Genomic DNA, 12,530 nt, shown 5'->3' with positions numbered 1-12,530 from the left:
AAAACATTGGTTTTTAGCGCGCAGCTATCAAGAAACTAGCTCCGGTATGCCCACGTATATGTTGGCCTGACTGAGAGCTATTTTAGTGCCCATTGATGTGCCGTTGACTTACACTATCGAAGTGCTTAATTTTCAATAAATTGTAAATTACTTAGCTCTAAGGCTAATTTTTGATAGTGTTTCAAATTTGTAGCAATCAAGGGCACAATATTACATACATACACACACAAAGGCACGTGGCGCAGGCCAGAAATATGCAAGGCTCACCAGTGGATCATGCCACTCATGAAAGGCTGCCTAAACCACTATTGCACAGGGTACTTGACGCATTGCTGACAGACAACGCAGAATGTCTATGCATGCAGTATACGCCTTCACTACTTCGCGAGTTGTTTAATGGTTATTTGAAAGCGAACTTTTGGTTTTCTGACGCACGGCTGTGGAACCAGGCTGTTGAAACTGGTTTGTAAACGCGCAATGGCAGCGTTTACAATGCGCGGCTAGATTTGAACACATGGAATTCCTTGACAGCATCCCAGTGCTGTCAAGAGGTCTGTCAGTGTAATAGAACACTTATTTATAAGCTGGCGCCCATATTGTCAGATTCTTTGTTCTTCGTCCATTTCCCGCTGCTGGGTTTTGATGATAAAAGAACTCATGTAATGCAATGTCATGCATGCTTACAGCCCAAGTCCTTTACTCTTGCCCAGTATGCGGCTGTAATAAATATTTAAGAGCAGACAATAGACATGTCTATTTTATTTGACACTTCTGCATTTGTGTTCCAAGATATTTATAATCGCAAATGAACTCAGTGCGCAAAGAGAGAGATATATATAACAAAGAGAGGAAAGGCAGGGAGGTCAACCAGACGAGCGTCCGGTTTGCTACCCTACACTGGGGGAAGGGAAAGGGGGAACAGAAAGAAAGAAAGCGGGATAGAGGGAACACTGTCTGTGCACGCAGCAAAGTGCTTCGAAATCAGTCAAGTCAAAGGAAGTGCTCCGTCGATACGTTAGGCTGCCGTCAATCTTGGTGGTTCATAGCTAGTGATGCACGTTGAAGTTACCAGTGAAGACCAAGGATTCGGTTGTCGTCAGCAGTACGTTGCAGTACGTGGCAGTATATTTTTAAGCTAAACCCCAGCCGTTCTGACTTCAGTGCGAATATAACGATGCGGGTGAGCCATGATGCTTACTCAAGAGTTGCAAGTACTGAATGGAGAGCATCCAGCACTTGCATTGCACCTCGCGCTGACGGAGTGTGCAGGTTATTTAAGAGTATTCGAAGGGTATTCATCAGAGACCGGAGCATCATAACGACTTGCCGGTCTTCTTCGGGTAATTTGTCACGAACCCGCGCTGTTCGCTCTACAGCCGTGTGCAGCTGTATCACTTGACGTGGCTCCGGCTCCGGTTGTGGCATCAGCTGCGGCATCACCTCCGGTTGCGGCATCAGCTGCGGTATCGCCTCCGGCTGTGGCACCTCTTCCGGCTGTGGCATCGGCCGTACCACCGACTGTGGCATCGGCTGCGGCATCAGCTGTGGCTTCTGTTGTGCCTCCCGCTGTTGTTCTGGCTTTGGCTGTTGCTTTAGTAGTGAGGACCAAGTTGTATTGTTCTCTGCCATGGCCTTGTTCGATTTAGATTGAATTGCCCCAGGACTAGGGGGCAGAGGAGGGGGTGATGTCGGATGGGACGTACTGTTCATAGAGGTATCAGCGTTCTTTGATGTCCGGCGGCGTCGGGAGCGTCGCTTTCTGACGGCCGCAACAGCTTCCTGACGAGACGAATGGTCTCTCGCCATCTGCTTCAAGATCGCCTTTTCCTTCTTCATTTTGGGGCAGTCCTTCGAGGAAGCATCATGGGACCCAAGGCTATTGGTGCATTTGAGAACCGTGGCTACACAAGAGTCTGCAGCGTGAGCAAACTCTCGTGTTCTCGCACAAGGCACTCACGTGTCCCAGCCTCGTACAATTGCGGCATTGCAGTGGCCTTGGGATGAATGGTCGCACAGGGTGTCTAAAGTGGCCTACCTTGACGTGCGAAGGGAGAGCCTCGCCCTTGAATATAATTTTCACACAGCGGGATGTGCCGAGGTGATACACATGTGTTATTAGCCCCGAGAACGAACACGAGCGGCGCTGCGAGCGCCGCTCGCGTGACGTCAGGGCACGGACTCGCGCCTGTCGTCTGCTACAGTTCGGGCGTTGTCCGGGCACTTTCTGCGGTGTTTTCGTTTGTTCGCCCTCGTTCTCTCTGCCTGTATACTTATGGTGGTCGTCTCAAATATATTTTTACGACGTCTTCCTTTGCGAACATTTATTCAAAGAGCTAATTTCTTAGACAACAATGCAGCTCTCGAAGGCAACGCTACAGTGCCAGCCGAAGCAACGCAGACCAGCCCATTGCGGGTTTTTCATACGCGGATAGACAGTCGCAAGAGCATAGCCTATAGGAATCCAGTTATGATACCATACCTGACGCGGTGCAACAAGTATGCCACAAAGCTGGCTATATATGACTTCCACAGCAGTTACGTTGATTTTATTCCGCTAAAACAGGTTTGCTCACGACGAGTAGTTCACGGTACAATATCGAATTTTTGCATTTCCTCACAGAAACGCTCGGCAGTAGCACGGCGACTTAACTAATACTGGAGCTTAGATTCTACACGTCTCACTTGCTTCTTTAACTGCTTGTCAACATTAGGCGGTTCTTCACGTGTTCATTTTTTTTTAAGCGGCGAAAACTTGAAGTAACGTTAATGAAGGCTTACAGCTATTTACAGAGTACAAATAGGAATGTACCAATATATATTCCCTTTCCCGTGCTACACGTTCAACTCACCTCTTTAGAGCGCGTTTGTTAATGATTAATAATGTATGTTATGTTCCTCTTTTTTTGTCTATGTTACCTAGTGTATATCATTTATTTATTTCAATGCCGCAGTGTGTTTTGCATTGTTATTATTGAAATATTTCACTGTTCTTTCATATATTGTATAACTGCAATGTTTTATGGCCACTATATAAATGTAATTTATATGGCGCTTGATGTGTTACCACATGCAGCCATATTGTACCTAAGGGGGTGAGGTTACCTCAAGCCGCGTCTGTGCGACTTTTTTCCCTCATCCACCTCCACTTACCACTCCTCTGTACATGTGTGTGTGTAAATAGAAATTATTAAATTAAATCAAACTCACTTGAGAAATTTACTGGTGCTTGCTGCTTGAGGAATATACATGACGAATCTGTTTGGCGAACTGACACAGGCTGCTCGGCCCAATTTTTTTAGTGAAGTATGCCTGCTGGACCGCATCGCTGCAGCCAGCAAGAAGTCGAAGCGTCAATGATTAGTAGTATGGGACATATTGAAGATATCGAAATTCCCCCGGTGGAGGGTCAGAAATCAAGTGAAAGTATATGCAAGGCTTGTGGTGCTTTCTTTATGAATGTTTGCGATTGGATTGGAGCAAACTTAATTTGCCTGCAAGGTTCTCTTTTATGTACCGACGAAGCGAATAGTTATTCGTTTGTATAATTGAATAACGCTGCATCGAGACATGGTGAGACAGAAGGTGCTTGAATTTTCCTTTTGTATACAGGAAATCTAAGCTGCGGTGTAGTAGCTCGAGAATACTTTAGCCATTCCAGTTGGCGCTGTAAAAAACATGCTTTATGGTTTTAATTCGAAGTTGTAGTGAACTGATGGGTTTCGCGAACATAGCGTGCCTCGCCATACGGACAGTCGATTGCTACCGTTACGTGATCAGGGGTGTGCCATATTGTCGATAAAGGCTACTGAGGGCCACTATGAAACATTTCATCACTTTCAATTGAGTGGCTCTCGATCTTAACAACGAAACTTTTCTCTCAGGTGATTGCTACTATGGTGTTTGTGAAATAACTATGTAAATACTCTACATGACGCGCCGTCGTGTTAGCAGCCATGAGCAATTCGTTTTTTTTGGAGGCCTGTTTCAGAGGGGGATGAAAGTAGCAGCAAACTTTTTCATAAGAAATGCGCGCCTAACTATTTTTTTACGCATTAATGAATGGCCATATTTGAATAGAACAACACACCAGAGTAATAGGAATCATGATGAGAGCTTCACTGGGCAGTGTCTTTCTAAAATCAGATAACATGTTGACGCCAATTACCAAATTTTTCTTCCACGTAAAATGCAATGCCTCTCATAGCTAAATACTAAAGGAATGTTAAATGTTTAGCGAAGCATCATACACAACTTCGCGCGTTGAATTTGCAGATAATCTTTTTTTAGTCAAAATTTACCGATAGACACGGCGCATATATGCATTGCAAAACCTAGTAGACCCCTTTAACGCTACTTAGCTTGCGATATCCAAGCCGCAAAGTTTCTCGACTCACACGCTTTTGAAGAAGAAACTGTGGTTAAGGTATGGCAGCTGAAAGAAGCCGACGTATTCTTCAATACGTACGGCTCGAGCCACCCATACCCCAAGCATACACGAAGGGAACGAGCGCGCGCGGCAGCCGAGCGAGCCGGAGCGAGCGGCGTCCTGGCCGTGACGTCACTCGCGAGAGGGCGCCACTCCTCATTCTCGGGGCTAATGGCGACGCCACCAACGGCAGGCTTCACTAGGATCGGCAAGTCGGCGCTGGAGATGGAGACGTCCACGTCGTAGATGACACCAGCAGTTGAACCACTGTTCTGGGGGATGTACGAGCGGAGCTTAACCCCACCTAGTTCTGTAACTGTAGTCAAATTTCTCAGTTCAGTCTCATGTGTGACGTCGATAGCCAACACATTTTTTCGTGTGTTGACTCTAACGTCTGCTCTCTGATTTGGCGCCACCGCTTCAAGTTGCACCGATACGGACTGTCTGTTGAGTCACCTCAGGTTATCGGTAGCGAGTTCTGGTACAAATAGAATCGTACTGACTGCGGTATTCTGAGTAGGTCCTACCGTTGGCGTACTCGAAGACATGGATGCCCTGGTGGTGTGTCTTCGTTTCGCCTTGCAAATTTCTCATTGAGAGAGGCACAAAGATGAACTACTTCTTATGGCATAGCTGTTGCGTTTAGGACGCTTGCTAATTGATTTTAAGATAATGGGATTCACGTTATGCAATATCATGTATGCGCAAACCCTAAATTATTTATAATCGTCCAGTATGTTTAAAAATTAAATTATGGGTTTTTACGTGCCAAACCACTTTCTGATTATGAGGCACGCCGTAGTGGAGGACTCCGGAAATTTCGGCCCCCTGGGGTTCTTTAACGTGCACCTAAATCTAAGTACACTGGTGTTTTCGCATCTCGCCCCCATCGAAATGCGGCTGCCGTGGCCGCGATTTGATATTCAAGGGGAGTATGGTAGCGCGATTCAAAGACGGGACAAGACATCTGTATCTTTTTTTTTCATGTATTCTATATCAACTGCTGTTTGTCAATGATATATGTACTTCTCCTCCCCCCCCCCCACGGTAATGCCAAACTGGCACTGTGGGTACTGTGATAAATAAATAAATAAATAAATAAATAAAAAGAGAAGACACAAAGGGACACACACAGCGCTATGTGTGTCCGTTTGTGTCTTCTCTTGTCCCGTCTTTGAATCGCGCTACCATACTCCCCTTGAAGATGCATTACCAACAAGCCCACATTGCAACCCTCGGGATTTGATCCCGCGACCTCCTGCTCAGCAGCCTAACACCATAGCCACTGAGCAGCCATGGCGGGTGTCCGGTACGTTAAAGTAGAAATTTGAATAATGACACTGGTATTTCCCGACAACCCCTACCTCTATTTCATTTTATTTATTACATTCTGCAGACTACGCGATCTTTTTTGCATATTGCGCACTCACTGGCCTACTGCGCGCAGATAATTCAACAGTAGTGAAGAAATTGGACTGAACATTGTGAACCTAAAGAAAGAATGATAGACGTAAATAATTGCACCCATAATGTATAGTATTTTGTCACATAATATTTATTCGACAAGCCCTGCGGCTTTCTATGGCAATGACTACTTCAATGACATTTCCGGATGGAAAATTTAGCCAATTCGCAAATTTGTGACATTTAATCTTAAGGGTGCTCTTGCAGTAAGCATACCTACGCTAATAAACTGCCGTACTAAGGCCGTCCTTCGTGTGTCATATTTAGAATCCCCATGCGATTTTCCAGGTACTACCGTACAGAAGCCGTTTACTACCCGGAAAATGTGCCGTACGACTTCTGCTCGTCCCTGGTGTACTCCTCGCTGGCCGTGTTCTTCTACCGCGTCCAGTGGAAACGGCCAAACTTGGACGCTGACTTCATGCAGCGACTGCGCGCGCTCCAGCTGCGCCACAGGGGCAACCATGTGCCCATCTACGTCACGCTCGGTGGCGAACCTGAAGACAACGCCAACTTCACCAAGGTGCTTCGACACCGGGAGCGCCTCCTCCGCTTCACGCACAACCTGAGGGTGTTCTTGCTGAATGGAGCATACGAGGTACGTGGAGCACGAGCGATGTTAGCGTTTAAAGAGTAGATTATGGGGTCATCATCATCAGCAGCATTTTTATGTACATTGCATGACGGAGGCCTCTCCCGAAGACTTCCATTACCCTATTCTCACGGCAGCTGATTCCGTCTTATGTGTGCAAATGTACTCATTTAATCACACCACCTGATTCTCTGTCATCCTCGACTACACCTCCCTTCCATTGACACGTAATCGGTAACTCCAAGAAAGCAGGGTTTGAGTACGGGCTAGTTGGTATTCCATTGCAAACATCACTTACAGCACGCACACAAACAGGGACAAAAAGAATGACGAAGCGCTGACTTCCAACTGTTCTTTATTTTGAGTAACGCGCATATATACCAAATTTGGCCCTTGTGCAAAAAACACCACGTTCATCACCATCACATTGAACAAATTGGCATTGGCCTGGCGCTCTTTGGTCATACTTGGCCCTTGCGCCACAAAACAATATACCAAAACACCAAGACAAAAGCACCCGCCCCTCACCCCCAAAGCACAAAACCGGCATGAGTATGCATGCGAAATTTAAAGGAACCATGCCCGCCTCCTCAAGAGGAACAAGCGCGCATGTGCGACCTCAGAAAAGCAAGTTCTTTATCGGTTGATGCAATTGACGGCCTGCTAACGGAGTCACCTTCAGCGATCCCTGCTGCTTCAATGATAAGTCTAGTGTTTGTATTAGGATGAATAGCTAAGATACTGGTATTTTCAAACAGCGGCATACAGCCGCATAAAACCAGTATCTTAGCTAGGCATTCTAATGAAAACACTAGACTTATCATTAAAGCAGCAGTTCCAAGTCATGTAGTTCATGCCAGTTTCAAATCGCGCAGGCGCATCTTCCGCTCAGCGATAACATTAATTTGTTAGCAGGTGAAATGCAGTTTCTGAGGAAAGGAAAAGTAAGTGCATGTGTCGGTACCCTACTTTTAAAAAAAACCATCCCGTTGCTACAAGCACGCGAGGAAAAACTAACGCACACATAGTTAAGAAAAATTACGAATAAACAAATAAACGAAGTACGAGAGTTCGTTAACGCTGGTAGAATTGGTTAAAGCGCACAACGTGTGCTACTTCAGGTTGCGAGCAGCACCGCTGTTATCGCGCGATTTCGTCTGGGACGACCTCATACTCCAGTGCGACAAGACGTTGGAGGATCTTTTAGGGTTCGAAATAGCGTCGCGAAAGTTTCCCACTCCGTCCTCGTTGGCGTACATTAGGGGTCCAAACGCAAGCACCGTCGCCGGGCTGATATGAATAATCAGGACGACGTACAATCACGACACGACACTACAATCACTACTCATGACTGCACTACGCGTCAATCATGACTGCAGTGCAATAACGGCTCCACAATTTTTGGCGACGTCGCGCCGTCTTGTGGCGGCTGGCCAATAGGAGTGCCGGAGGGGCAGATGGCGTCAGAGTGCTTTAGGCCTGACTTGTATGATGTCCAGTTTTTGCAATCGGAGGCCCCACCCTGCTAGGTGCCCTGAAAGCTCCTTTAAATTGGCTAGCCTACCCAAAGCATGATGGTCGCTTACAACTTTGAAGGACCTGCTGTATAGGTAAGGGTGAAATTTGGTGGTAGCCCAAAATGTTGCAAGTCTTTCGTTTTGCGTCGCTGAAAAATTAACTTCCGCTTCCGACAGCGACCACCTAAGACAGTGCCGAGGCCTACGCTGCGTGTGATGGTGTGGATTTCGATACAGGCGTCTTCGTTGAAGTGGGCGAGTACTGGTAGTGACTGCAGGCGTCGTTTTATTTCTTGAAATGCTTTCACTTGCGATGCCTTCCACTTGAACTCGATGCCGAATTTTCTGACAAATTTCAGAGGCGGGGCAATACGAGGAGTTCTTGACAGAGCGCCTTTAGTAGGCACACAAACCAAGAAACCTACGCACTGACTGTTTTTCGATGGGTTAAAGGAAGTTTCCAATGGCAGGTGTTTTCTGCAGATCAGGAAGGACTCCTGACGGGCTGATGACGTGGCCCATGAGCAGAAGTTCTTAGCAAACGAAGCTGTATTTCTCCGGTTTCAGGGTCAGCTCAGATGACTTGATGGCCTGCAGTACTGTTTGGGGCACTTAAGGTGATCGTCCAAATTTGAGGCAGAGATGACGACGTCATGAAAATAGACTAAACAAGAGTGCTATAAAGTAAAGCTATTCCAGACTTTTCTATTCCATTTCTGCTATCAGCCCTCCGCGATTGGTCAAAAACTTTTTTGAACCACCCCCACTTCACTCGTCTGTCACGCGACGTCACGAAAACCGTGATAGCTCCCCATCTGATATGATGTGTACACACTGATTATTCATGTTTTGATCGAACAAAAGAAAAATGCTGATTTGTGATTCGACCCCTTTTCGCCGTTAGCCCTCGGCTATTGGTCAAAAGTTTTCGGGCTGCGCCCACTTCACCTGCCTGTCACGCGACGTCACAAAACCGCAATAGCTCACAGAGTCAAAGTGACGTGTGCGCGTTAAGATGCAAAAATATGCCGAATAAAACTGAATTTTCTTCTGAATAGCCGCACGCTGCCCCGTTCCGAAAGGAATAAAAGATGACTCCCTCTGATCAGTCAGGCACTGGGGACTCCCACCTGTCAGAGAGCATGGGTTTATTTGAATATAATAAAACTTTTTGCGTTACCGTGCAACGTTTTCGAGCACTTTCAGAACGTTGTTTACGACGTCGTTCTGCCAACTCTACTTTGCGGAGGATCCGTTTCAGCATTATTATTAAGCTTCCGTTGCATGCCGCCGCGATATTTGAGCAGCCACCACAACCTAAGGGAACGCGGACCAATCGCAGACGCCGGCACCACCCTCTTGATCCGATTAACGATCTTCAGTAGTGGCTCCGCCCCATCGAATTTCTCTCCACTTAAGTTTGCTCCTCGCCTCTTGTCAGCCAATTAGATCAGACAAGCCGCTCAGTGCAGGCAATGTTATTCGTGTTTCAAGCAAACTAAAGTGACCTCCTATGAAAGAGGAGAGCGTTTCATTGGTCTGTTCAGACAACCTTGCGGGTGACCACCCGATGCTTGCGTCGGAGGTTACGCAAGCTTGACGTAAGGAGATTGGAATAAAACCATATTGGAATAGCTTTACGTTATCCGGCTCCCGGTCTGCCATTCGCAGCTAGCCAATACCATGTCCATTCTGCGCTGGAAAGTTTCAGGTGGTGAGCAAATACCAAATGGCATGGTCAAGAATTCATAGAGGCTGTCTAGTTTTATCAAGGTGGTCTTCTTTCCATCCCTCTCGTCGACTTCGATTTGCCAGTAGCCATCTTGAGCTCCATCGACGAAAAATGATGTGCATTGCAGAACCGGTGTAACACGTCGTCTATCCAAGGCAGGGAGTATACGTCGTTCTTCGTGATTTTGTTCAGGTGACGGTAATCGATGCAGAAACGCAGAGCTCCGTCCCTTTTCTTCACCAGGACTCTAGGAGACGCCCACAGGCTTTTTGACAGCTTGATGACGTCGTCGTGCAGCATTTTGTCAACATGCTGTCTTATAGATTCGCGTTCTCGCATCGAAACGCGGTAAGGGCTCTGGCAGAGTGTTCGAGAGCATTCTTTAGTTATTAGACGATGTTAAGCAACTGGTGTTAGTCGAACCCGAGACGATCAGCAGAAGCAGTCCTTCCATACTGGAGGAGGCCTTTTTATTATGTTTGCTGATACCTTGGAAGCGTCGGATTAATATCAAAGGCTGGTTCTGCAGCATGAATCATCGCGCTCGGTTCACCTGAATCCATGACGACCAAGGTACTGTTGACTACTGTAACTTCTATTGATGCAATCCTCGTACCTTTGTTCCGGTGCTCAAATTCCTGACTGAAGTTTGTCACCATTAACAACACTTTGCCTCCGCGCAATTCCATGATTCCCCTGCGATGCCGATTTCACGGTCGAGCAGCTATAGTTGCTCACCCTCAACGATGCCTTCCATGTTTTCCATGTCTTCAGTTCCCACGGAAACCACCATGCTGGCGCGAGGTGGAATAGTGAGTTTACCTTCGAGCTCAGTCACGGCATGGCAACTCAGATTCCTATTAGATGGCATGGCTTGGCTCATGGGCGCTACGAGTTGGACCTGCGACTTGGATCTTAAGTCGATGAATGCGCTGCGTTGGCTTAGAAAGTCGGTGGGGAGGATTACGTCCCGTGGGCATTGTGGCACGATAACAAACGTCGCAGGTTAAGTCAGCTTAGGCACTATAACCCTTTGGCCGTTCAGAATCGAGTCAGCTTAATCAGGTCTCTTTCAGCTTTCCGGATTGGGGGAGGGGGGGGGCTTCTCATGCAGTCTTCACTTTCTTTTTATTTGGTGGCGGGGGATGCACTCAGGACAGAGTAGTCGGCTCCTGTGTCCACTAAAGCGGTGACTGCAAGACAATCGAGAAGCACGTCGAGGTTGGCGGTTCTTTGTCTTGCGTTACGGTTAAGTAGTAACGTCGGGTCACGGCTGCGTCGCATTGTCTCGTCGTTGTGACGTCTCGTCGCCAGGTCTTCTGTAGGCGGCGTAGTCTTGCCTTCAAGGCTTCTTGATGGCGGCTCTTCCTTGCTACGTCGTCTAGTAGGATGTTAAAGCGTCGTCGTCGTCAGCGGTGGAGGATCTTCAGCATTCCGACGAAGAGCAACCGCACCTCCATGAATTGCTGCTTTCAGTTTTCCAGATATGGACTAAGTGATCGACCTCGGATCGGACCAGTGTACTGTCGGCGCGGCGTCGAAAAGTAGCGGCCTGGTGAAGGCGAACATGGTCGTCGGAAACTCCACTGAATGGCGACGACGTAATCGGCTATATTACGAGGCCGTTCACCTTGCTGTGGGCGCGGCGGGGTTCATAACAAACCGTCGTAGTCCTGAGTCGCAGTTTGAGCATCAGCGGTAGTGATGGCCACCTTCTCTGCAGTCATCGCAGAGCGGGCGGTGGTCTGGAGCACGTCACACGTTTTTCTTGCTCGGGGTATTGCGTGGGTTGACAGGCGGATAGGCTAGCGGTCGCGATGGTGCCTGACGATGGAATTGCAGCGTTACTGGGCGCTGCCGTGGGCGCGGAGGAGGGAATTGGGGCCGTGCGACAGCTGCGTAGCTGACTTATTCAGGCTGAGGCTACGGCCATTCTGATGATCCTAGAGACTGCTGAATTTATTCCAGGGCAATATGAGCAATTGATGGGCTGTGGGCTGTGACGCTGAAAACATTCTTCGTAATTCTTCGTGTACAAGTGCTCTTATATTCTCCAGTAGGTCGTTGGAGCAACCATGCATGAACTACGGCGCCGCCTGTCGTTGGCGTGCGGCTGTTGTTTGCATGTTTTGCATTTCCAGCGCCTCCTCGATGTTGGCTTCCTCACAAAAAAATCTTCCATTGCCTTCGGCGTGTTCTGTGTCATTCAAGCCTAAGGTTCTTGCTTCACACCACGCATGAATAAAACTCTCTTCTCCTCGGGCATTTACGGCTCGGGATGGCGGACAAGACGCGCCATCTGTTCCGTAAAGATGGCAACGTTCTTGTTAGGTAGCTGCACTCAGGATTTGATTGGAACTTCGGCCCTTTCGTTTCGGACAACTTTCGTCAACGTACCAAGGAAGTTCCGGCGTAGCAGCTCCCACATTGTAAGTGTAGACCTCAGGTTCTCGAACCATGTCTTCGGGTCGTCCTCTAAGGAAAACTACACGTGGCGCATCTTGTCTTCAGAGTTCCAGTTTTTGAAGGTTCAAACGCTTTCGAATGTCTCGAGCCAGGTTTCTGCATCGTCGGATGCAGCTTCGCGGAAGATAGGTGATTCACTGGGTTGTTGCAGTACGATGGCTGCAGGCAATGCTCCGTCAGTCATACTGGTAGTTGACTTGGCCACAATATTCCTGGTCGTTTCCAGTAGAAGTCCGCGCTTCGGGGGCAGTTTTTGAAGCCTGTGGCTTTGTAGAAGGTTCGTGGTGACGCTGGGCTTGCCATTGCGGTTTGGGTGTGATGGGGTGTCGGATC

At 47.8% G+C, this 12,530-nt stretch overlaps 1 protein-coding gene across 5 annotated transcripts in view; it reads left to right on the top strand.

Moving 5' to 3' along the window:
• The window catches only part of LOC139047605 (probable chitinase 2), a 343,683-nt gene that overhangs the window by 142,052 nt on the left and 189,101 nt on the right, over nt 1-12,530 (top strand). For all 5 annotated transcript variants that reach the window (XM_070521462.1, XM_070521466.1, XM_070521464.1 and 2 more), the window contains one exon: nt 6,179-6,488. In XM_070521462.1, coding sequence (XP_070377563.1) covers nt 6,179-6,488 — 310 coding nt within the window. The remainder of the gene's footprint in view (nt 1-6,178; nt 6,489-12,530) is intronic.

The sequence above is a fragment of the Dermacentor albipictus genome, chromosome 7 (assembly GCF_038994185.2).
Source record: "Dermacentor albipictus isolate Rhodes 1998 colony chromosome 7, USDA_Dalb.pri_finalv2, whole genome shotgun sequence".
Classification (NCBI taxonomy): Eukaryota; Metazoa; Arthropoda; class Arachnida; order Ixodida; family Ixodidae; genus Dermacentor; species Dermacentor albipictus.
The sequence above is the reverse complement of the archived record's forward strand: the minus strand, read 5'-3'. Positions and strand labels throughout refer to the sequence as shown.